This window comes from Scomber japonicus, chromosome 11 (assembly GCF_027409825.1).
Source record: "Scomber japonicus isolate fScoJap1 chromosome 11, fScoJap1.pri, whole genome shotgun sequence".
Taxonomy (NCBI): Eukaryota; Metazoa; Chordata; class Actinopteri; order Scombriformes; family Scombridae; genus Scomber; species Scomber japonicus.
Window position 1 is genome coordinate 25676250 of NC_070588.1, and position 26887 is coordinate 25703136.

The 26887-nt window shown below is 40.4% G+C and overlaps 1 protein-coding gene across 1 annotated transcript in view; it reads right to left on the reverse strand.

Annotated features, from left to right (window-relative positions):
* kalrna (kalirin RhoGEF kinase a) overlaps positions 1 to 26887 on the reverse strand; it is a 136272-nt gene that overhangs the window by 69900 nt on the left and 39485 nt on the right. The window contains exons 3-19 of the mRNA XM_053328288.1: positions 24849 to 24963; positions 20777 to 20969; positions 20269 to 20442; positions 20074 to 20157; positions 19836 to 19967; positions 18052 to 18174; positions 15490 to 15612; positions 15085 to 15276; positions 13462 to 13593; positions 10580 to 10678; positions 10341 to 10472; positions 7032 to 7154; positions 3256 to 3447; positions 2666 to 2835; positions 2138 to 2312; positions 1296 to 1548; positions 473 to 639 (exon numbers count right to left, since the gene is read on the reverse strand). Coding sequence (XP_053184263.1) covers positions 473 to 639; positions 1296 to 1548; positions 2138 to 2312; positions 2666 to 2835; positions 3256 to 3447; positions 7032 to 7154; positions 10341 to 10472; positions 10580 to 10678; positions 13462 to 13593; positions 15085 to 15276; positions 15490 to 15612; positions 18052 to 18174; positions 19836 to 19967; positions 20074 to 20157; positions 20269 to 20442; positions 20777 to 20969; positions 24849 to 24963 — 2579 coding nt within the window. The remainder of the gene's footprint in view (positions 1 to 472; positions 640 to 1295; positions 1549 to 2137; positions 2313 to 2665; positions 2836 to 3255; positions 3448 to 7031; positions 7155 to 10340; positions 10473 to 10579; positions 10679 to 13461; positions 13594 to 15084; positions 15277 to 15489; positions 15613 to 18051; positions 18175 to 19835; positions 19968 to 20073; positions 20158 to 20268; positions 20443 to 20776; positions 20970 to 24848; positions 24964 to 26887) is intronic.

A 26887-nucleotide genomic window follows, 5' to 3' on the forward strand; every position in this document is an offset into this window, starting at 1 on the left:
CTTTGCTTTATCTAGGAGGAAGAGCTGGATGTTCCTGTCATTTCTCCAGCGTGGACGAGTCTGTCCCAAACCAGATTTGCAGTTTTGCTTTCTTTCAAATAATAAAGTCAGCCAACCGAGCTCCATTAAAGCTTCATGTTATTTCCTTTTCACAATTTTTTTCTTACTTGTGTGAACAGACCTCTCACAACAACAGAACTCTGATGCTTTTCCATTAAAAACAAATTTTATAAGAAGGCGCACAAAGACACATTCATTTATTTTTTTAAACCAGCCAAGCTGCTTCCTGCTTGCTGTCCATTATAATGTTTAGAAAATGTCAACTAATTCTGTTATCTGTGTGGAAATGAAAGTTTAAAACAAAAGAAAGGAAATGATGATTCAGAGGCAAAATCAACACCGACTTATCACATTGTTTAGAGAATAAATGTTTCTTGCGAGTGTGGTGCTTTTAGCGTATGTGTGTGTGTACCTGTTTAACTTCGGCCTGTAGGTGGCGTAGCTGCAGGCATTGCTCCAGCCGAGTGTGTGTGTGCTGCGCGTTGAGCTCCACCTCCTGCTGTTTCTCATGAAGGAACTCCAGTAGCTCCTGAACCTGAGAGGCCAAGTCCATGTCCTTCTCCCCTGTCAGCTCGATCCCTGTAACACACACACACACACACACAGTGGTGATTGTCACATCCTGTATGCCAGTATTCATGACACATTTAAGTTATTTTATTACAGATAGTTGCTTTTGTATTTCTGCGGCAGCCTGTGGTATCACTAACTAATACAACCTCCGTCATCAGTGACAGGCAATGTGAAAGAGAGAGTGTGTTTGTTTGTGTGTGTGTGTGTGTGTGTGTGGGGATGAGACAGATTTGTCACTCCAGGGGGGCAGAGTGACTGAAACCGTGACCTCCACATTTATACGCAAACAGAGAATAAGAGGATTGTGCTGTGACGATTTTTTAACCTAATTCTCTCTCTCTCGCTGCTCCACACAACACGCTTTTATTTGGGATCACAGTTTATGCCAAAGCATCAAGGCACACTCTCCCCCTCATTTGGAGAGTGCGCGGCTGAAAGTCCAGATCCAGAACACGGTTGATTAACTGTCACCAAACAGTTTTTTGTTAGCAGAAGTTCAATCGGTCACTCAGGATGCATTTTAGAAGCATAATGATGCAAGGTGTGAACTCCAGTACAAAACACTGTCTGGGTTTCTCTGTCCTTTGTTTTTGTGTTTCCTCCTGTCTTATCCTCTTGACCTCATTTTAATACAAACAATATGCATGTGTGTATGTGTGTACCTGAAGCCTGAACCTCCATGATGTACTGGTGCAGATCTTGACCCTGCTGCATCACTTCGTAGGTCATGTTGTTCATGGCTGCCTTCCTCTCTGCGTGCCTTTTCAGCCTCTGCTCCGCCAGGCCGATGTCCTCTGCACTGCCAGATGAGGCGCCGCTTCCCCCGCTGCCGCTGCTACTGCTGCCGCCTGACCGGCTGGCGTCATTGAGCTGACGAGACAGATCCTCGTTCCAGGCGTCTAGCTCCGCTGTCACCTGCAGGAGGAGAAACAGATCAGAGGTTGCCATGCGACAACATAATTATCAACAAAACACATCATAAGATCCTAAAAAAAGAGGTGAATCACTTCTGGATTGTATTGCAACGTCAAAGACCCAGATGTTGGACTGGGCTGCAATGGAGGCAAAGGAGAGCTCTCTGACCAGCTGTTTAAGTAAAGCAAATGTGATTTCACACATTTTATTACATAGTTAATTTCTCTTTACATTTTACAACTAACATTTACACATCCTTTGTGGTGTTGGATTAAAAATAAAGACAAGATATATGCATGTTGGCCAGTATATGTAGTCTTTAGTGTGTTTAAGTGTTACGTTTCACATTGGCACTGTGAAGAAATGCAAAATTTGATCAGTCAGCCATTGTCGACAGTTGTTCTTTGAAGTCAGCTTGGTGTGTGCGGGCTCTAACACAGGGAACAGCAGGGGATCCGCAGCAGAGCCCTGAGTGACGCCACAGCTGCTCCCAGAGAGCAACACTCTTCAAACAGCCACCAAGTGTATCTGACAGCTCTGATCCAAGCATGTCCACTCCAGTTATGTCAACTTTGACTTTCGCTCTTACCTCTATGGTATACTGCTCAAAGATGCGTAGCTGGAGAAAGATGTCCAGCTTGATTTTGCGCTCGTGGAACAGCTCCTCCATCTGGCCCTGAGCCTCGTCCAGCTGCTGCAGCACCCCCTGGATGTGTGCGATGGAACTGCAATGTGGCGTCTTATTGGTCGACATGGCTGCATCTCTGTGAACGGGAAGACAGAGGGAGACATTACATCATGCTAAGATGCAGTAAACGTGACAAACTATAGCATTTTAATTCCATTTTACCATCTGAAAGAAAATGGGGATCTCCCAGTAGATTAGCGTATTAACCAACCAGCATCCACACTCACTGGTAAATTTACAGCATGTAATCTCCTTCAAAACTACCAGTATTTTATATTCCTTTACACAAACAAAAGAAACAGAATCTTCCCGTGTGACTGTTAGAAATGTGACTTTTTAATGCCAGTATTAAGTAGGAATATTATTAGCTGAGCTGCTGCATAAATCCCTCTCTTTCTTTAATAACATTTTACATTTTAATATCATTACCTGAGCTGCTGTATTAATTCCTCTCCTTCTTTAATCACATTGAGCGTTGCCTCCAGTGTGGCTGTCTGTTGCTGCTGAAACTGCTGGATGAGAGTCTGAACTGAATCCACGGAGTCGCAGCACACATCGTCCAACAGCTGCTTCTGCAGCTCCTCCATCCACGACCACAGCTGGAGGCATAAGTAGACAGACAGACAGACAGACAGACAGAGAGAGAGACAGACAGACAGACAGACAGACAGAGACAGACAGACAGACAGACAGACAGACAGACAGAAAGACAGTGATCCAGCCATTAGCACTGAAATCTCTTTCCACTGAACCATCTTAACACTACTGAATCCTGCAGGGGATACTCAAAATAACTCTTAACTCTTATCTATAGGACAGACTAAAGTGCCACTAGCTGTGGCAGGGGAAACAGTTTGTTCTGTTGGGGCTCAAACCTGCACTTCACACTTATCACATCCCACAGTATCTGTGCTTAGTAACACAATCAAGAATTAACCATAGTAAGCTGGCAGCAGCAGAATGTCTGTTGCTTTTTTCAGTTTGTGTGTGTGTGTGTTGTGTGTGTTTCTGTGTCCCACCTCCTTGGTGTGTGTGTGGAAGGACACAGACATGTCAAGCAGCAGCTTCCTGTGTTCAACACGGCGGACGAAGTCCTGGATTCGGACCTCCAGGTGTCTAGCCGCCTTGTAGATTTCCTCGGGGTCACACTCTCCGGTCTGAGCCAGCTGCTCAGCCGCTTCTAGCAGCTTGTCCGCATTAGTGTATGTGTTCTGAAAGGGAGAGGGGGGCGTTCATCAACATCACCATCATCTGCATTAGCTTTGCCGTACATCATATGGAATACACATTTATGATTGGCAGGTAGAAGAGTCTTAAAATCATTTGAACCATGGCTACAGATAAAAGGCTGTATAGCTGGCAGGTGATGTCAAACATAGTTGACAGTTTAACGTCTGTTTTAAATCAGAGCTGCTACCATTCAGCCCTCACCAGAGAAACAGACCAAACCGAGGATTAAAATGACAAATAACTTAATAAAGATGTTGAACGACTTCTATACAGCTCCTGATTTTACCTGTGATAAGTAATGATGTGAAAGGCAAAAATAATCTGCTATAGAAAATATCAAAGATATGCATCATATCCAGAACACCACTTTGCATCATGCTGCTCTCAGCCTGCTCCATTATACAACTTTTCATCACATGGTGTCACTTTGATTATCGCTATCATTGTTATTGTCATTATATTTATCCTCAACATCGCTGTCATCATAAAAGTGTCATCTTCTCAATCAATTACCTTTTCTCATCATCTTAACCATAAAGAAAACATTACACTGGCATCATTACTGTCATTATCCTCACACCTTTCCTGTCAATCACATTTGTCATCATCATCATCATCAAATATCATTAGCACCATCATCATGACTGTCTATCATTCATGAAAGATGTCCATTTTGTCACTTTTTTTCATCACCATCATCATGGTCATGATGTCATCTTTGACATTATCACTACCAATAATGATTCTAATTATGGCTGTGTTTGCAGTCTTATCGTCTCTGACAGTGTTTCTGACCTCATTTACTGACATGAGCACCACACACACTCACTCCCTCACACTCACACACAGACACACAGACACACACACGCAGAGTCAGATCATGTTTTATTATAATGTTAATTCCTGCTTCTGTAAATCAACAGCAGAACGTTTCGTGTTTCCTCTTCTATCTCCCCAAAAAAGGATTAAATCCTGTATGAGTGTTAAAGAGCTCAGCATTCATCAGGAGCACAAAATGGATTAGTGTCAGTCTATTCTGGTAAGTATGAGAGATCACCACTGGAATATTTCACTTGGGGAAATATATGACATCAGAGATATTTTGGGGTGACTGGTGGTCGGGGCTGTGGGTCTAGAGCGAGGAGAAAATGTTGCACTGTGAACCCAGTTATTCAAGAATATGAGATATTGGGCTCTGTCTAGATATTCCACATGTTAGAGGGATTAGTCAGAAGATAAAGATTACAATTTACAAGAGAGTATTACTCTTTGTGTATGGCTGGTTTGGCACAGAGTGAGGATTGCAGTAGTGAGATGATAGTAAAGCAGAATCATCCCTGTCACCTGAATACCAAAGATCAAACCTCATGACCCGATAAAAACTGCTGACAGCATGTTGTGTGGATTATAGAGCAAAGGGGACGCTCTTTCTGGCAGAAGATATTGTTGTTGAATTTTTAAAAATATAATGTTTCATTGTCTTGGGGTAGTGGCAGAAATATTTTCCATGTCAGTGCGGTTTGACTGGTCTCGGCTATTCAAAAAAACATCAAAAATAATACTTCTGTTATTACTAAAAACAAATTGTGCATTCTATGAACTGTGCTGCACTTCCTTGTTTTCCTTGCTACACAGAAAACACCCAAAGCATCATATTGCAGACATATAACATCCTCAAAACCATAGTAATATTATCCATCTAATAGAGCTAGTAACAAATGCTAACACCTGGTGAACTGCTACCTGATATTAAGAGACTACCAGTACTATCTAGTTCAACTGTGCAACATATTTTTTTCACTTTAAAATCTGTGCAATATCAATATCACACTCAGGTATATTACCATTCTGACAACGCTATTATTCATTTCTCTTGTGTTTCCAGTTGTTCTTATTGCTTGTTTACTGACTCATTATTTGTTGTTCTTTTTTTTTTTAATTGACACTCTTTCTATTTTTGCTATCCACTTTGCTGCTGTAACACTGTAAATTTCCCTATCATGGGATTAAATAAGGATTATCTCATTTTATAATCTTATAAACACAATCACACACTGACAAAACTAGACAAAAGAGAGCAGACACTCATTTCACCCTTCAGGAAAATACATTTGAGGATGTGTGTGTGTGTTTGTGTGTGCAGGAGAGGATGTCAAAGTATAATGTGGGTAAACACACTTAATATATTCTCTATCTCCTGGCATGTCTCTTAAATGCGTATTAAATTAATTCATGTTATGCACATTGCTAAGTGGAGACGTTTACGGGCAAAACACCACAGACTGGGTAGAAACTCTAATGGAAGGAAAAGCGGAGAAACATGTGGAGAGTGAACGCTTCTATCTGACCCAAATAATGCTGATCCACAGCAGGTTATGGAGGTTAATCCTAATCCAGAGTGTAAACATCAGATTACATGACTACGCACTCTTTATAGGATTAACACTCGTTTATAGGATTTCAACTTTACTGAAACTGCAGTAAACCAAGTGGCAAATGATTTGTTAATTGTCATGAAATCATATCTGTGTGCGTGTGTGTGTGTGTGTGTGTGTGTGTGTGTGTGTGTGTGTGTGTGTGTGTGTGTGTGCGTGCGTGTGTTCAGGCCAATTAACAGCAGCAAAGACAATCAGGATTTAATGATCCTGATCACTTAAGATACAATTTGACTCTTTGTTCTGCTATACAAAGCTCTACAGCACACACAGACTGTGGGTGTATTTACTTGACTTTAAAACAAATCAAATCAGGCGACTGACAGCTTTAATGCAGAAGAACATAAAACACTTTTACAACCTCACATCAACTTCAACCCCATTTCTGTAAACTCTGTTTGACAATGTTGGTCATTTGTGCTGACTAGCAAATGCAGAGAAACTACCCACAGAGTGAAGTTTCACTCAGTTTTCAATTGGATCTATTTCTATTTTACAAACCATTTCTTCTGCAGCACTGACCTGCTCCCAAACCACATTTTTAAACCTCTGCACAGAGCTTCAGTATGCGTCTTTGTTTTGTTTTCATCTTTATGACCTAAACTTTAATTGCATTGTTTCCTAAATATTTGACTGTACAGCGCTGTTGAGTTCAGGAATGGATAACATCTTCTGCAGATCTTTCAGAAAAAGGATTGTGACCATAAATGGTTATGTAGAAGCATGTCTTCATGCTTCATGCCACCACCAGGCATGGTGGTTTTGAAAATTTGGGATTAATCAAGGCAGAGTACTTGCAGATGTGTGTGAGGCACGCAAATAAACATTTGATAAATACAAACTACTAACTTCTGAATTTTCATAGTTTTGTTGATGCTGTAAATGAGAGCTCGTGTACTTTGGAGAGAGTTGACATGAACACTGCTCCACAGTCATCTTACATGCTGTCTGAAGAAATAAACAAAGAAATGCAAGACTCCAAAAGACAACTGGATCTTCTCAGTGTTGATACTGGATGCTGGAGCCTCTGAGTGTTGACGCATTGAAAAAATAATGATCATTGTGACACCATTGTGCCTTTCTAATGGAGGGAGGATTCACATTGCAATACTTTGAAAAGACAGACTCACCTGAGCTACGTCTTCAAAGTCGTCATGTCTTTTCTGCAGTGCTCGGGCTCTGTGGAGGGATTTCCCGACGCCGGTGTGTTTGCTGAGGAAAGCCTCGCCGTGGTTTTCTATCCAGTCCATCACCTGAACGACAGAAAAGAGCACAATGATCACCTTTCGCACCGTCCTCCTGACACGTTCCGGATTAAAGGTCACCCCCTTTTTTTGTTCATAACACCCGTTTATTTCCCCTGATGGTGTACGCGCACATCAAAAGTACAAAATGGTCTCAGATCTCATGAATTAAGAATGAAACAGATGAAACCTTCATGATCTGCGTGGGAAAATTTAGGTCACAGCTGCTGTGAAGAACAGGATGTTGAATATTCTGTGCAATTAGACTACTGTCTAACTACCAAACCTCAGCAGTGCCAGCCCTGTCTTTGTTGGGGGTTTTTTTCTTTCATTGTCATTAAATGCTTGAATAGATATTTGAACATTTTGGATGGTCTGTTGGACCCTCATCAGTTATATAGGATATGTTTATAATCTTTATAACACTGTATCATCAGCTTTTAGTTCTATGGTTGTAGTGATTTCTGTTGCTCATGATTTCAATTGTCAGACAGCCTTAAAAGGAAACAACTATACAGACCAGTTCACCAGTATGTTTAGAATGGATTTGACTGACTAATTTAGCTATGGCTCTTTAGGCTCATTGTCTATTGTCATATTATATTATATAGAAAAATAAAAGATGTTAAATACTGACTCACATCAAAATCAGATCAGGGAAATTCTACTTGATCAACTCATCCCTGTTTGGCAGGATATAGTGTATCCATCAATACAGCATAATGTTAAAGTGGTAAATAACAATATTAATTTCATTTAGCCAGTGAAGCTGTGAAGTTCTACCTGGCAATAGAGTACAGAATATATGATGTGGTGTTTATCTTTACACATTCTTTACATCAAATCCTCACACTTTAGTCTACCTGTTGAGCATCAAAATATGTTTTCCACTCTCATATCTTGATCTTTTGTATCAGATATATAAACTGTAACAAAATGAGGACACAGACTTTGGGGCTATCCAGGTGACCTCATCCTTCATTTAAAACCCGGAGATTCCTACTAAGGGTAAGTGCTGCTTTGGTGCAGAAAAAACATTAACAAGCCATTACTGTAGGTCTCAAAGTAGTGTCTTGGGCTTTTAGGAAACAATGTGTACGGATGAACACTGAATGCATGACGTCAGTGAACTGCAGTTGGTCCAGCTGGAGCCACAGAAAGGTCAACGACAGGTCATGGCACGCACAAACTGAAGCATGCCGACTGCTGCCGGGCCATCTTTGTCTGAATGTGCAGCTCAAACTGCCAAATAAAACTACACACCTAATATGTTCTCTTTCAGCCTTCACTTGTGCAATTCTCTCTCTCTTACCTCTCTGGGGTCACATTCATCCTGTAGCATTACTACTCTGGTTGGAATAACCCTGCTTTTAGTGATTTATAGACTTAGGTATGAGCTTACTCTCTCGTTTACTCCTTGTGTACTTTCTGTGTGTGTGTCTCTCGCCCTCGGTAAGCCCGGTGAGCGTCTCCGCGTCTCTCTCTTGGGTCTCATAGGAGCTCGTGCATGACGAGTACGGTTGGCGAGGTGAGGTTTTCATTGAATTTACAACCGACTGATATGATCTCTTTTTCCCTCACTATTTCTCTCTTTGTCTTTTTGCCTCCCTCACACACACACGCACGCGCACACACACACACACACACACACACACACACACACACACACACACACACACACACACACACATACTCTTACACACTCTCTCACACTCTCTCTTGGGTGACATAGAACTGTTTTCATGGCGCCGGCACTGAGAGAATTCATCTTTGAATTTGTAGTCTGTGTGGTGCCCTAATTCTCTCTCCCTGGGGCCATTCACACATACACAGTGCATACATGATGACTTCAGTCACAATAGCTTCGTTTTAAATGTATTGTAATATGTGCTGTTGGTGCAGTTTCTCTCTTTTATGTGACACATGACCCCAATACAAGCCACAGAAGTAATACTTGGGTTACCATGTTAACAGCGGCAGTATATTGATGTTAATCTGCTGTATAACCATGTTACGACCTCTCTCTTTCTACTTGCCGTGGTTCAGTTGGCCGCTTCCTGCAGGAGCTGGCAGTCAGGGAGGTGACACATATTGACATCTCTAACATCTGGAGGTCTACATGAGTCTGCAGCTGTTCCTGCTTGTGCCTGGAGGTGGCACAGGTTGGACTGGAAGCGCAGGTGTAAAGCTGCTGGAGCAGCAGCTCTGCAGTTGGATGATACTGCCCGGGTCTGATTTCAGCTGTTTTACATCAGCAACACTTAGCGTCCTTGTTACAATACTTTATGTTCATGATTTTGCATGTGGCCTCTTTACTGAGATTCCAGGGGTTTGGGTAATGCCAGTGGTACTTGGTTGTACCTCATTCCTGCCGCATTACTGTCAGACCCATAATCACATAAAACAAAGTCAGATAATAAACAAGAGCTCCTCCTCCCACTGCTGAAGACATTTGCTCTGATGGTTAAAAATAGCTTTCATAAAATATAGCTGCAATATTAAATCTTGAGCCCCTGATTATCCCTAAAACCTCCAGGAATTTGGGCTGACACCTCTCCAAACCCACATAGTCTGCTCCTGTATGAAATATGATCAGTGGTACCAGCAGAGCACAGATCCACTCACAATGTTTTATCTCAGGAATTTTCACATTACACACTATACAGCTGGGACCAGAAGACAGCTGAGATGAATGGACATGGTATGCTGATTTTCATCTGTTCTACTAAGCAGAGTTCAACACACACACACACACACACACACTCTATACACACACACATACACACACACACACACACTCTATACACACACACTCTATATACACACACACACACACACACACGTCACTGTCGTCTCTTCACTTGATTACATGCTTACATACAAGATTACATACTCCACTGTGGTTTGAGAAAATTCTCGGAGTTTGTGGGTAAATAAAACACGTATAAACCCCTTTTTAGTAAAGTCAAAGCAGCAATAAAAAATACAACCTTAAAATGTTGTTTTTCTTAGTTGCTTAAAAACTGTAATTTTCAAGATATTTACATCCAATAATAACAACATACTCTCAGTCTTCCCGCTGGGTTTTGGACTGTCACTTCTTTGCTGTATGCTTTGCGTGTGTGTGTGTGTGTGTGTGTGTGTGTGTGTGTGTGTGTGTGTGTGTGTGTGTGTGTGTGTGTTTGTTGCTTGTACCTGCTGGACATCTTGCTGGAACACACACAGCTGCAGTCTCTGGTGTAGTCGGACCTTTCGGTGCTGCCAAATGTTCTCTAAGCGCCTTTGATGGTGAAGAACTTCGTGAACGACATCCAGGATACAGTGAACCTGAAAAAGCAAAGACCAGTTTCATCTACACAGCACTCAAAGTCTCTCTTTTGTAACTGGTTGGCAGATGAAGCCTTTACCAGCCTCACTAACATGATGGCACTGACCGCTTTGGAGTAATTGGCAGTGGCTGTCATCGAATCAGAGTTGCCAGGACTCAGAGGCCTCTGGAGGACGTCCAATAGGGCTTTACCATCCTGGCTCACCTGGAAACACAAAGAAAGGGGCAGACAGGGCAACAGATGAGAGGGGGTAACACTGTTTTTTGTTTTTTTTTAAAAAAATGCTGGTTCTCTCCTCCCCTCTCTGACACAAATACATACTTTCCAAACCGGCCTTTCACTCCTTACTGCTAATTGCTAAATTGTACATGGAAACACACCACTGAAACCTCTGCATCACACTCACACATGCACACGCACACAGTAATGACTCCAACTTCCTTTCTGTGAGAAATGAACCCTGTAATCAGTGTTTTTTATCAGTTAAGATCATTTAAAACAAAAAGAGAAAGTGCTGTTTGAGTGATTTCAGTTATTTCAAGGAGCTGCAGGCTGGTTTAAACATCCTGCTGCTCCATGAGTGTGTTGATCTTATGAAAAATAATGCACGTCTGTTGATTAATCAAGTCATTATTTCAGCACAGGTTTTTTCGTTCGACAAGGAACCTGTGGGAAAAAAATTAAGATTTACATAATGAGATACATAAGATTTAAAGATTTCAAACATGTTGATCATCATGTAAAAACACCAAACTGCATGAGAGAGTTTGTTCTTCTTACCCAGTGATGAAATAAACACTCTACATAGTCTGCACACATAGATTCTGTCTCGTTTACAGCTAAAGAACTTCACAAAAACAACAACAACAAAAAAACACCTACATCTTCATCTCTGCTTTGAATTTTAAAAAGATGTCTGTCATCACAAATTCCACAGAACACACTGTTGAATACAATGTTGTAACTCATCTGTATCCATTTACATCAAACAAAAAAAGAGAAGAAGAGTTGGCATCAAATATCTGGAAACCTAAAAGGAAATCTGTCAGCAAATCTATCAAACATTCACCTCATTAAAGAAATCGCATTGAGTCCGACTACAAGATAAAAACTCTCTAAACCTGTCACAATGCTGTCACAGTTTGCCAAGCCTAACCACCTCTGCCCAGAGCTTTAGAAGTGTGTGTGTGTGTGTGTGTGTGTGTGTGTGTGTGTGTGTGTGTGTGTGGGTGTGTGTGTGTGTACAAACTTCTTCTGTTCACAGATAAGCATAAACTGAGTGACACTGCACCGGCTCCGTCTGAAGATAAAAACGGAACGCGGCATCAAAGAGCGGGTGAAGAGCCGGAGCATTCCCAGACTAAATTCAGCGGAACACGGAGGGATTTTCAGACAGCGGATCTGGACGGCGGCGGCGGCGCAGCAGCAGCAGCAGCGGCAGCAGCTGACCGACGCCACCCTGTCATCACAGCCAATCACAAGCTGGCGTCACTGGGCTGCCAGAGAGCGACACAGACAGACAAGCACCCAAAAGGAGAGACTCTGTGTTCTGGAGTCCAAATCCGTCCTTCAGGGGTGTACTTGTACTACTTGTTATGGTAAAATGTACCAGTTCACCAAATGCCCTCAGGCTTCTCTGCCTGTTTAAAACTGGACTGAGTGGGAAGAAGAAGGATAAGAGAGGTTGTAGATTATATTTAAGGACCACTTGACCTGTTGCTTTGTGCATTGACTCTCATCAGCACTAAGTACTAAAGTGAAGTGAAACACTAGTTATGTTATTCAGAGCTGCAGTTGTCTTTTGGTTTGATTTACGTTGTTAAATATGAGCCGCAGACTGATTTATTCATGTTTTTGGCAACTGTGATTTTGCTGCGTGTGCTCATTGTGACTTGTGCGCCGTTGTGTTGGTGTGAGTGGCGGGACAGTTTGTGCATGGTCATATTGTGTTTCTCCCAGCCTGCGCTTGTGTCTCGCCACCTGTTCCTTGTTGTTTCATTAGTTCAGTTTGTATTAAAGTCCCAGTTTTCAGTTTCAGCTTTGTTGGATTCTCTCCTCTGTTTGTTCTGCTTTGATCTGGTCTGTTCAGTTCTATTCAATTTTAGTTCGCCTGCGCTCTCGCCTGCCAGAATAAAGACGTTATGCTTCAGCTTTGCTCTGCCTGAGCTCTACATAATACTACTGTAACCGTCTCTATAATACATCGTTTATTATCATTACTATTCCCTGACAGCCAAACGTCTTCATTGCAACTGTATTCATGGTTTCCAGTCTTTTTTTAAGAAACTGAAGTGACACTTTAAGTCCTCTGATTTATCATTTATATGCAGTATATGAATATTTAATAAAAAAGTGTATAACACACTATAATGTAGTTGACAGTAAATATAAGGATGTTTTAAGTGTTTATTTGTATTTGGGAGTCATTTCAACTTTGAAGACATATTTCTTTTAGATTTTTTATATTATCTCCACTTATTAGTGCCTTACAGGAGGAGTTATAGTGTTGACAGTATATGAATTAACATGGACATGTGCTAACAACTACATTACAGTGTGTAAAAAAACATTTACTCACTGTTTATATATTGCTAAGGGGGAACGTAAAATACAGTGTTACCAGAACTAACTTCTCAGAATACTTCCAAGACATTTCCAATGTCCTAAAAGCTCAAATATTTTGTTTGGGTTTAAACCATTTTTATGGAAAAACACAAAGAAAGCAACGTTTTGTCAGCAGAGGCAGAAAATGACACAATGGAAGAAACTGGTGCAAATAACAGGGATGGCTGTGGGAAGTCAACTGAAACTGTAGGTTTCTTTTAGTAATGAACAGGTGATACCGAAGATGCTACAACAATGTTCTCCTACAGTAAACATACCAAATGTGATTTTGGTTGTAGAATAATGTTGGCTTAACACTCTGTTGGTAGTTGATTTTTTTTACTGGGTTATGTGGTTTGGTGGTAATGTGCAGTTGGGTTTACCTCAGTATAAGCCTGGGTGACCTGCTCGTACAGACTCTGGTGGCGATGGATGGCGAGCTCCAGCTCCTGCATCTCCGATGGTAACCCTCCCTCGCTGCAAACTTTACACCACGCATCCACCTCTGACAAGAACTGAGGGACAAACACAGACAACATGTTTATTTATACATCAATTAATTGAATAAAACTGATGAATAAATTGATTAACACTAAATAAATACTGCCCAACGTATCACACAATGGGTTTTTTTTTCTTTCTGGCCCTTGTTATGCTGATTTTAGGCCAGTGGTGGTGAGGTAGCTTCATCAGACATTGGATCTATCTGTGTATCCAACATATTGTTTCATGACTTCTGGTCCTGCAGCTTTAACATTTGCTTAAAATATTGATAATCTCTTGATGATGAATCAAAACGACTTTACTGACATCTCCAAGGTCAAAATGCTCCTACATTGGCTCTTTAGTACACTTGTATCAGCTTTTAATTTGAACCACCAGGACATTTTTACTGCGTCCCTGATGCCTGATTGATGACATCTCAAAATGTGAAATGAGCTTTGTTACATGAGAGATGTACTGGAGTTCCTGGCTTCATTAATAATAGTATAATGTAGATATTGTGGTAGTTAATTATGCATTTATGAGCTTGGATCCGTGGTAATTAAAATTTTGGGTCACATAAATGAAACACAATGTTTAAGGAACCCTGTTTTAACCTCTTTTTGATTTTAATGAACACATCATTTTTCCTGTGGTGCCACCCTTGGGACAGTTTGACATTTTAATCCACAGAGAAGGGGAAAGCTCCAGGAACAGGAGCATCACTATTTTTTTTATTTTGGAATAAATTAACAAAAGGTGTCATTGCTGCTGGCAAAGTTTTACACCTTTAGTCCTGTTGCTGTATTTTTCAGATGAAATACCAACAAAATTAATGTGACTGTAGAAAAAAAAATGCTCGCTCTATCCATTTTTTCTCTCATTTTTACTCTTCTGCCTCTATTTCTTCTCTCTGTGCTCATGCCAGTTTCCTTCCACTCATCTCTCTTTTCCCCGCTCTTTGCTCCTTCTCTCATCCTGACACTTTCATTGTTTCTCTCTCTCTCTCGCTCTCTCTTTATCAATCTCAGCCAATCCATTCTCTGCCCCCGTGCCCACTCTCTCTCTCTGTCTCTCTCCCTCTCTCTCTCTCTTTCATTCTTTCATCTCTTGCTCCCTCAAATGTGCACTTGTAGCTAATGTCAAGGGCCCAGCAGGAATCAAACCAGTCCCATCTGTTGCCATGTCAACCTTCCAAGAAACAGCAGCAGAGCGGTTTGATCTATTAAATATAATCAGACAGTAAAAATGTCCCATTTACATTTTACATTCTGGACATGTGTTTGATAAGCAGAGAGTCCTGGATTAGATAGTTATTGGATCAGCAACTGAGCAACAGCAGTCTCACAGTAAGTGAAGCTACTTTCGCTTTAATGATAGAGAAGTGAAGGGGAAGTCCCTACATCAAATTACAAGAAGGGGGGTTATTGGCTTTTTTCCATAAACACTGTGTTCTCATTCAATCAAAAAACATTAAGCTTAACTCAAAGATCCACGTGTTCTTTTAAAGTTTTTAAGCCCACCTGCTCAGCTTTCTGGTGGAAAACGGATGACATGGCGAGGATGGTGGAACGCTCGTCGAGTGCAGCGGCGAAGCTTTTCCAGTCCTGGTCCAGCTGACCTGAGATCTGCTTTATCTGTGTGGAGGCGTAGTGACCGGCCTCGGCCAGGCGGCTCGCCACTGACATGATCCTGTTGATGTTTACGTAGGCATTCTGGGAGGAAAAAAAGCCCAAAAAAACAATATGGTGTTATCTCATCTTTTTGGTTTTATTACAGGATTTAAACAGGGTTTAGGTGCAGAAGTGGACTTTTCATTTCATGCCATGGCTTGTTTTGTAATGACCCTGTAGGTTAACTTGTTGTGCAGAGTGAACAGCAGTGAAGCAATGTGAGGAGAAGAAGAGTTGATGAAGGTGTGATGTTACCATGGAGTTCATGGCGAAGTGGTTGTGTTGTGTCTGCAGCTCCACCGCGTGTTGGTAACCTCGGCCGATCTCAGTGTGACTTTGCAGGAACACTTCCTTGTTGTGGCTGATCCAGTCAAACATCTGCACGCACACACACACACACACACACACACACACACACACACACAAATGCACACACACCAAACAGCAACATAAATAGCATTAGAAACTATGCCAAAAATCAATGCTGGCTGCCGAAAGCTTTGTATTAGACCTGAAACTCAGACCTTCAGATAATTTTTTAATCAAGTGGTTTACAGACAGTGGCCTTCACAAAATGATCAAAACAATATATTTTATAGTCTTACATATAAATCTTTGATTAAAGCTTGAAAGTCTTTATGTATCAAACATGAGTGATATTATTCATACAGACGCTCTGACTTTCTTTGCGAGTCAACAGTTATTAAAACTGAGAGAAAATGTGGTGGAAACACATTCAGAAGCTGTAAGAAGAAACAGAATCACTGGATGATGAAACCATGTCGTTATTGTCTCTTGTTGTTGGCGCAATCTTCATCCGCCCATCAGAGTACAGCCTGAAAGTCCAGGACAAAACCCTCTTTGCCTGCCTCTCTCTATCTGACTCAATCTTTGGTGACAGATGGAGGACGATTGTGGCGCCGTGTGGTTACCATGGTTACCGCGCCATTAACACAGCCGTTTCTCCAGCCGTCGTGTTTTGGACAGAACGGACACCTCGTCAGGTCTGACTGTTTGGCTCGGCGCGACTGCGAACACTGAGTGTTTTCCACAGTGTAAACTAGTCCACACACCCCCGCAGTGTCTCAGCGTGACAACACTGATGTGGACAAAACTGTTTTCTTTATTCTCTCTGTTTGCTTTACAGTAAATATTTACTGCTCCTGCATGTGGATTTTTTTTTTTTTTTTTTTTTTTTGGGAACACCAAATCAGCTGACGCCCGTCTGTCTGTGTGTGTGTATTTTGTGTACATGTGTGTACAAGCTGCACTCATATCAACAACACTTAGGATACTAACAAACACATACAGTCCTGTTAGGAAGAGGCAGGGCTACAGGGTGACACAGCTGATTGCATAAAATCTGGTGTTTTTCCATCAGATCCAACTTTAAAAATGTTAGCTTTGTCATCAGGATCTATTTATTGAGTTTAAATGCAACATTTTTACTGTTTACAAAGTAGACATTTTTTAGAGGTTGCAATTGTCTGTGTTCCTTAAATATTGACCCGTTTATCAGCAGAGCGTGATGTTTATATATAGAATATGTCGTGGTAACCAGGCTGGTATGTTAATGATGAATGGAAACCATACATTTTCACTCACAACTGCAGCTAATCACTTAGCTGGTGGGAGTGAAGCAGGGCTGGCTGATTTTCCGTTGGCCTGACTGCTAACTGAGTTCTTGTGTTTAGATAAACACTAAAGGCTAATTTATTCTGGCCTCCGAGGAGTTTCCTGAGACGTTTACGGTGACACAGAGGTGAAGAGGACAAAGAGTGGAAAATGTGACATTGGACGGAAGTTCAGTGAGCTCTTCAGTTTCATTTCAAACTAATTATCATATTATTGTATTGAATGACGGCTACGGATATTATGTTATTCATGTTGGCTGATTCTTTTGTTCTTAACTTTTCCCACATTTTTGGGACTCAAGAGCATTTTCAAAAGCACTGAGCAAAGATCTAATGATCAGATTGGTTGATCCATCATCAACAACAACAACAGGAAAAAACCTTTTATTAATCAACCCTTTAGTTCTTGGTGGCTAATTTAACACATTCTGTGTGCATCACATGCCTGCTGCTGCTTCACAATGCTGCTGCCAGCTACAGTGTCTGAAGAACACAGGAGGACATAGAGTGGGAGGCTTTTACTGACAGGAAGCAACATGGAAGTGTTGAGTCATGGCTCATTTATGCTTCCTTTACATATTAAAATAAATGTGTCCATGTCAAACGGTGTAACCATCACTGCACGCACATCTATGCGCCCTTTACGTCGGTGTGAATGTTGAGAAAAACATCCTCTAGTGGGCAGTTCAGAGTGAAAAGTGGAAGAGTTTAATATAATGTACCAAAAACTGAGGCACCATTGTAGATAGCGCTGGTTTGTGAGCTCAGAATGATTTTCCCTATTATTACCGATGAGATATACTGAAGATCAATGTCTTTGTTGTGTCTCGCTTGAATTATTGGTTATACTGCCCCTATGATTTCCAGTGGTATTGCTCTGTTTCGTTCATGTCCATAAGCTTTTAGAAAACATGCACACTTATGGACTAACTGAAAGCAGAGTATGGACAGAAGTCTCCGTCCTTATATGCATTTAACACTGAGAACAAATGAGCCTTAAGTCTACCCCTTTTCCCCCCTTTTTTTTTGGCACTTAGATGCTCAGTTGTATTTTGATATTTTCTTGCATCACATCTTTATCCACATCATCCCACTCCTTTGATCGGGTTCAACACTTTGTACAGAGTACATATAATCAGACAGTCATTCCTTAAATATAATTGCAGTGTACAGCACGACTCACTTTCTCTGCGTCCTGTTCGAAGAGGCGGAGCTGAAAGCACTGGTCCAGCTTCAGCTTCCTCACATGCCACGTCTGATGGAGATGTTGCCTAGTAGAGTGCAGCTTATCCAGCAGACTGGCCACCTGGCAGAAAAAAACACCACAAGTTAATAAATCTTACATGATGTGTCTGCTGTTTTATCCATTTGGGGCTTAGTGCAACAGGTTAGATTTAAGGTTAGATTGTTTTGTTTAAGAATAAGTAGAGTAACATGCAGCAGTTCATGGTCAGACAGTTTGTGGAATGGTACTAAAACACAACATCTACGCTATATTTTATCCTCCGGTTTGATATTTCCACTGCGTGGTGTCAGAGTGCGCTGCTTCATGCCAATTTCCTGCTCACGTTGTAACATTTTAACTCATCCAGATGCGTTTTTGACTCAGTTCACGTCGAATCTGTAGCCATTTGTGTATTTTCATTGGCTTGGTATGCATTCACACCACCTCAAAAGCTGTTTTTCTTATCTGAACATTCTCATGAACATTTTTATTTTCTATTAGAATCTATAACATTTAAAAACTGTAAAAAAATAAATAAATAAATTTTTTTTAAAAAGCATTTGAATAGCATTTAATGTATTTTATAGTAGGATATGTTTTTGCTCTAAATTACATCTTACATTATTTACACTACAAATTTTAAATCTTACTGGGTTTTTTTGTCATCATACAGCTAAGTGCTTGGAGACACATACTGTTGATCTATAGGAGTAATAATGCTTATATAAAAGATATAAGATGCATCTTTCAGTTCTAACATTAAATATGAATATAAAAGCATGTGCTGGCATTGTGCAGTGTATGTGTGTGATTTGTACAAACAACCTGTTTAATGAAACTCTGTTCCCTCACAAACTTTCCCCGCGGAGTGCTTTGGCTAACGAGCTAACATGCAGAGAGTGCTTCTCATTAGCGCTAATGAGGGATGCTAACGAGCTGTGGGCCTCGGCTAGGTGAAGAAATGAATGACACTTTGCTCTTTCTCGTGCGTTATGGTATAGTGCGCATTTAGTGTCCACAGGTTGCAATGATGTAATGCGACGGTATCATGTGAGGAATGTGACATGAATGATCGAGGCTCATCTTCGTAATTGATACAAAAATGGATGGTGTCGGCTCTCTTCATGCTGTGTTTGGGACTTACTGCCAAATTTCAGAGTAAGAGAGAATCGCAGCTTTTTGTGTTTATATTCCAGCAGTGGAATGAGCTCAGCATGTATGAAATGTGCATGTGTGCATGTAAACAATCAGTTCATTCAGTTAATCTGTCAACAGTAGATATAAAGTTTAGTACGGAGCATATACTGCTGCTATCATTTGTACTCTGTTTACTGCTTAAGCTGTGATTCCACATTCCTCTTATTTAACTAATATTTACTGGATGTTTATAATGTCATGTGGTGTGACTCAGATGACATCACATCACTTCCTCTCTTTCTCTACTTTTTCTTTGAACTTTAGACGCTGCCTTAAGGAAGAGGGCTGTGCTTAAATCATGCCTACCTATGTGCATCTATATGTGCATTCTTGTTAATGGATCAGAATGAATAATAAATCATTTCATTTTTTGCAAAGAAGCAGCTTTCAATCAGCTTTTCAATGAGTTGTTTCTCTATAGATCAGTTAAAAGGCCTTCTTCCTTTCGTAGATAAAATATTTTTTGAGTCATGATATTGATTTGGCATCTTATTATCAGGTTTTATTTTTATCTGAAGTGAACTTCCCATTAATGGGCTACTTACCTTGGGCACCAGACTCTGGAAGTCAGCAGAACCGGAGATGCAGTTTCTCCCTGAAAAACCATCACTTGATCGGATACACTGCAGCAACCTCTGGCCTTCCCGGTCCAGCTCTTCCACTGGAGCCTTCAGTACCTACAAGGGGAGAGGAAAGGAGAGGAAAGAATGGTGTTAATGGATTTATATGGTTCTAGATGGTGGAAATACAATTAATTATATGTTTCCACAGTCACTCTCCCACCTTCTTCTTCAGCTGCGTGTGCTCCTCTATCAGCCGACGAGATCCCTCCACATCAGCGGGAAACTCTTTCTTGGATAGAAGCTCCTGCAACATACAGCACAGCTTTCAACTTTAATCTTTTAAAAATACTCATCAATCTATGTTTCCCTTGATCGACCATTCCTTCATCTCCCCGTTCATCTGTCCACAGCTCACCTGCAGGTCTTCTAGTCTGGATAATAGGTGAACAGCGTTGGACATGAACTCCTCCAGAGAAACTCTCAACTCCATCCACTCCTCGTGGTTGTAGTCCAGCGAGCCTTCGAAGTCGTCCGTCAGCTGGGAGGGATCCACCAGCTTGGCCAGACCTTCTACTGACACCATGCTGGTCTGGTAGACAGGAAGGGAAAGTTGGGGAGAAATATGAGGATAAATTTTTTTAAGTACAGACTTTAGAGTGTCAAAATCTAGAAAATGGCAAAGCTAGGAAAAAAAAGACTGTTTCAAAATATCTAAACCTGTTCAGTTCATCATTAGTCCACATTACTGTATCACAGTCTAACCCTAACCCTCTAATCCTAACCTTAACCCCTTTTTTCCCCATAGAAAGAGGAAGTGAAATTTCGACTCTACAGTTGCCTTTTTGAGCACTAAATGGAAACATCTAATATTTATAACCTGTGTAGAGATTTTGTTGAATGAAACAAGAAAAAAGCCCACTGACCTCAAAGGAGAACTTTGCGCTGCCGAAGTTGGTTTTCTGTTTCTGCCAGAAGTTGTCCGGTTTGATGATGAGTGCCACGCAGATCTCAGCTGGGAAAAACTCCTGCAGTGTCTTCAGCAGAGGCTTGATGAGCTCCCACTTAGAGCCACGCATGTCAATGATAACAGTGAAGCCACGCTTACATACATCCTCACTGCAGACACAGAGACACAACACACAACAGAGATAAACAGATTGACAGACACACGGGGAAGAGAGACAATGGAGAGGTTCGGAATAAGTGTTTAACAGCTTTAAAATCCCAAATAGTCATTTCTGATAGATCAGATAATTACTGAATTAACCTACAGGGGTACAAGCCTGAGCAGTGTACCCTGTACTGCTGCAGGGCTGCAACTAAAGATTATTTTCATTAACAATCACTATTCATTTCTCAATTAGTTATAGTGTCAATCACTGTTTCCTGAAGCCCATGATAACATCCTCATGTGTCAGTTCATGATCCAAACTTTCTGTCCTAGAGAAATCAGAAAATATTTGCATTTGAGAAACAGAGAATTTTAACAATTTTCCTTTTAAAAAAGTACTCAAAACAATTAATCAGTGTTCAAAACAGTTGACGATTACTTTAATAGTTGGCATCTTAATCAATTGATTGACTAATTGTTGTAGCTCTAGTGCACTGTGATTAAAAAGAAAGCAGGAGGTGGTGCCATTAGTCATATTTTAATAGTTATTTGGATAAAGGAAAAGGTAGCCATATCACATGCAGTGTAAAAACACATATTCAAAAATCTGAATAGTACCACAAATACTGTATATATATAAGTGTTAAAATAATGTCCTCTTACACAGTTATATTATGGATTATGTATTAAGCAGCATGGTCTAAATGCTAACTTTATATATTGTTGGGTAGTTGAATTTATAACAATGCATCATGTTTGATTTAGAATTCATATATTCTTATGTAACATTTTCATCTTCAAATGAATTATGAGTGAAAAGTACAACATTTCAAAGTAAAATGTAGTGAGGCAGGTATAAAGCAGCGTCAAATGAAAAGTGCACTGCAGCACAGTAGTGGAGTAAATGTACTTCCATTCTGCCACTGCATTTCAACTGATAGGCTACATGCACTTCCTTAAAATACTAATATGACTTTTGATAGGCAAACTGTCAACTGTCAATCATCTTCAGAGTGAATGTTGTCTGACCAAATGAGCTACTTTAGAGCTATGATTTTCCTCAGCCAATCAGATATCCCAAATGGAGGAGTGCAGCAATGAGGTATTTCATTTCCTCTATCTTTTTTATATGTATTTTTTTAAACTTTCATTTCGAAGGGGCGTCCGATATATCACACTTTGGCAGGGTGAGAAGCCAAAATGTAATCTAATCCCTAATCTCCACATATCTCTGCCTCAGTGAGCTGCTCTCTAAGTATAGAAGGGAAGTCATAAACAAAAGGTAAATGCACAGCAGTGTGCTAACAATATGCAGGTAATAACAAGACAAACAACTAATGCACACTCCGAAACAGCCCCAAATAGATTGTTCTCTCCTGTGCAGAAGCAATAAAAGTCCCATTTCCCTGGTGCTGGAGACTAATGAAGCAGCAAAGTTATAGAAGAATCTACAAGAGAGGGGACATAAAAACATAAAACTGCTTAGGCATTTACAAGAGAGCATTTTAGCTATAAGAGCTGAAATATATTGTAACGTCAGTCAGTCAGTGCGGAAACTTTTACTTCCAAAATAGCATTCATGTAGCAAAGTGGTGTGTGACGACACGCATTATGGGAGTAATAGATGACTCATCGTTACTGACAGTTCATGAGACAAACCTCACCCATTATTTACTGTAAAACACCTCCACTAACTCCACCTCAGCATCAAAGTCATTCTGCACTCACTTTATCTCACATGTGGCACATATTAGATGATTGGCAGTGTTGGGATGACGCACATTTAAGCTCATATTTTCAGATCTGTTTTGCACCACAGAACATGAAGTCAAACATTGCAGAGTCTAAATTTAAGAAGGTATCAAAACCACATGCCCGAAAGAAAAAGGCAGTAGGAAAAAGTAAAAGCTGAGTATGTGACGGGACGCTTCTAAACAGATATTTCCTGATGACCAGTAGCAGCTGGGAAACCAGTGCGGAGTCAGCTGTGTGTGCTGGAGTCTAATGGGCTGCTGCTGACTGGAGAGTAAAAATATACTCAAATTACTTCACCTCCAAACACGCTCACACGCAGCCTCTATTAATACAGATTCAACAACAGCACATCCATTATAATCTGCCTGAGGGGAAGCACAAACTCCGCAAGTCGCCATGGAAACAGCAGCTCGATTAGCAGGAGGAAGCAGAGCGGGGCCGGGAGCTAGGGATCGAATATTAATATAGATTGATGCGTTAACATCAGACTGGTTGGCAAACTTTCCCCCGGTACATTCAAGGACAATGAGAGCATCTGATGCACACATTATGAAGCACACCTAAAAAGAGAGATAGAGCATGGAAACTCAGCATATATATCGTTCTGTACATTGTAGTTCAAACACCTAACAGAGGCAACAAGGAGAAAAACTTTTTTGTTTTCACTCAAGAGGGGCTATAAGCCATTAAAGCTAAATTATTGTTTCTATTCTCTAACATGAACCTGTTCCAGCTCTCTGCAAGATCATTTTCAATGCTTGAAATCAAAGGTACCCTGTGGAGTTTTTGATTAGTAGCTCTATGAAGCAGGCTTTATAAGAGCGAGTTCCATTTTAGCTTGTATCACATATGCACACGATGACACACATGCACACCTGTGAGCATGTCGGCGATGCGCAACACATTCCTGCTTTTTTAATTTTTAAAAAAAGTGTGTTTTGGGAATATGGAGGATGGAAACTGCTCAAGAATATAAATAAATGGAAAGCGGATGAAACTCCAGTTCTATCAGTGCAATGGGGTACAAATCGTACAAAATCAAATTGAGGGACACTGAATATAAACAAACCTGCGTGCAAGCTGACTCCACAGGCATCTTTAAGTAAAACCAATGGCTGACATAAAAGGTAGGAAATTCATTTAAAAACCAATGATATGCCTCAGAAAATGGTCAAATTTGTTCTCAGCAGATTGAAAATACTAAACATAGTGTGCACCTTTGTGGTCTTTTGATTGAGGTCATTCTGTAGTCTTTTTTAAGCTGTTTAAATACTCCAGTCTCCATGAAAACCCACCAAAAAACAGGATGTGGTGTCACATTCCAGCTATCATATCGGTATTCAAGACACGCACTGATCCAAATTACCTTAAACACAATCTGTTTATATGCTGCGAGTCATCAACATAATATTTGAGTACTAATGGTATTTTATTCCCTTTTTTTATTGTTGTTGTTTCACCGCTGCACGTACTTCTGTTGGCCGGGATGCTACGAAATTAATCAGCCACAGATGATGTGAGGCAGATCTCCTCTCACAACAAACATCATCTGCTTTCATGCCATTATTCATTAGGTCACTTAAAAGATGTTTACAACAAGACCGATGTTATTCAAAAACTGACGTAGACCATTTCTGACATTATTGGGAAAGTCACAGGAACTGATCATTTGTCTTTGGTCTGCGACTGATTAGTTCTCTGTGCCAACTGATTCCACGTAACATCCTCAGACTGTGATGAAGGATTGCAGGACTAAACAGAGTTGAAGTGGAGTGTGACAGACTTGCGGCTGTCTGCTGCAAACACTGCCGCTTTCATGCTGATGCAAATCAGACGCTGCTCTCCATCTGCTGCTGTGATGGAGAAGAAAGGAGTGTTTGATTGTGGACTGCAATGAAGTGCTTCACATCCACTCCAGCACCCACTTCATCCTCTTTCTTTTTGTCACAACTAAGTCTGTTTCACTACACGTTATTGTCCTGAAGCACAGCTCAGAATAAGACATTTAATGAGACATTTACGCAGTTAATAATAAATAATAACTAAATTACTGTGTTTGTCTAAGTGTGTGTGTGTGTGTGTGTGTGTGTGTGTGTGAGTGTGAGTGTGAGTGATGAGCATATGTGTACCTGGGAACAGTAGACAGGTAGGTTACCAGCCTCCTCAGGTCCTCCTGTTTTATTCGGTCGTGGTTGCTTCTGGCAGGAAATGTCAGGATTGGTCCTCCTCTCTTATCTCGCCCACCTGTGCACACACAAACAAACAAAACAATAAGCGTAATGATTAATGTTGCCAAACATGGAACGTTAATAAGACTGGCTTTATTTCATTGTTCTGTATTATTAACAAATCCCACATATGGTTCCACAACACAGAACCCCACTGCTGTAAAGACAATGTGAAAGGGTCATGCTGTAATAGTAATAATAGTCATAGTAGTAGTACTAGTAGTAGTAGTACCAGTACCAGCAGTACTGTGGTAGTAGCAGTGACAGCAGCAGTAGTACCAGTAGTAACAGTTGTAGTAGTAGTAGTAGTTACAGTAGTATAGTATTAGTGGTTGCAGTAATAGTAGTAGTAGTAGTAATAGCAGCTGCACTACCAGTAGTAATACTAGTAGTTGTCATAGTACAAGTAGTTGATGTAGTTGCAATCGTAGTAGTAGTAATAGCAGCTGCAGTAGCAGTAGTTGTAATAGTAGTTGTAAATGCAGTAGTTATAGTATTACAGTAGTTATAGTAGTAGTAGTAGTAGTAGTAGTAGTAGTAGTGGTGGTAGCAGTAGTAGTAGTGGTAGTAGTAGTAGTAGTAGTAGTACTAATGGTAACAGTGGTAGTATTAGTGGTAGTATTAGTAGTAGTTGCAGTAGTATAGTAATAGTTGTAGTACACATATAGCAGTTAAGCTCCATTTTTAATAATAATAATGATCATTTTAGCATTAACCTGAACACAAAATATAAAAAATATCAGACACTAACAATAAAATGAAAAACAAAATACAGAACATGTAATGCAAAAAGTGACCACTGAAGCTTTAAAATGACTATCATTACACAGCAGGCGGTACTCTACACTACAACCACTATCACTCCATTATCAGCAGCTAGACCATATCACAGTTAATCTGTACATTATTTTACACTTACAGCTACAGTATCTGTGCATGTGTAACATAACTCCCATCACACACTTTCCAGAGCCTCTGAAACCTATCTGAAATACTAACGCTCTCTCCCTCCTCCCTGTGATAAATTATGTGTGTAGAGATGTTTTGGTTAGATTAATGTAAGAAACACAAACCGCACTGTTTATGAAACTGCTACTCAGACGTGGAAAATCGGTCTGTGTGTGTGTGTGCGTGTGTGATTTTGGGTGGGAGTATGCTGCTATAATCTAAGGAGGAATCTGGATGACAGATTGTTGTTGGCACTGGCTCTCTCATCCTCTCTCGCTCCCTCTCTCTCCCTTTGTTTCTCTGGGTCTCTCTACCTCTCTTACTCTTTCAGAATTACTTTTGCACTTGTACACATCACAACAGTACCTGGAGAAAGAAACAGTACTCATGTAGCTCTACAAATTGTGTAAAATCTTGCACTATAATGATAGTCCTGAGTGTATAAAAGTGTTTGCCTGTATTACAAGAATATTTGCATTTACCAATACTTTTACTTAACTTTCTTGGTATACAAAGTGCATTTAGAATTCTTATGAATACAAACATGTTTGCTTCATCAGAAACTCAGACAGTGGATTAAAAAGGATGTTTTCTCTGCCCCACTGAGGCTCCAACTAATGATTTTTTTCATATTTTTCTCAATTTATCACATAATTGTTTGGTCTATAAATTGTCACAACAATTTCCTGAAGCCCAAATTAATGTTTTCACATTGCTTGGCGGGTCTTAACTCTTTAAAAGCCTTAAAAATGAGCAATTTACTAGAACAAGACAGGAAAGAAAAGCAGCAACTCTTCGTAATTAAGAAAGTGGAATGTTTTGTTTTTGTTTGTTTTTTTTGGATTGGATTGTGACAATGATTCATCTGTTTACTAGTAGTTGCTGATTTGAGCTCTATTTCTGACATACAATAGCTCAATTTTTTCCTGTAAAATCCTTGAAGTGCATCTTGGAACATGAGAATAAAACAGATAACGAAAACTACTGAAACA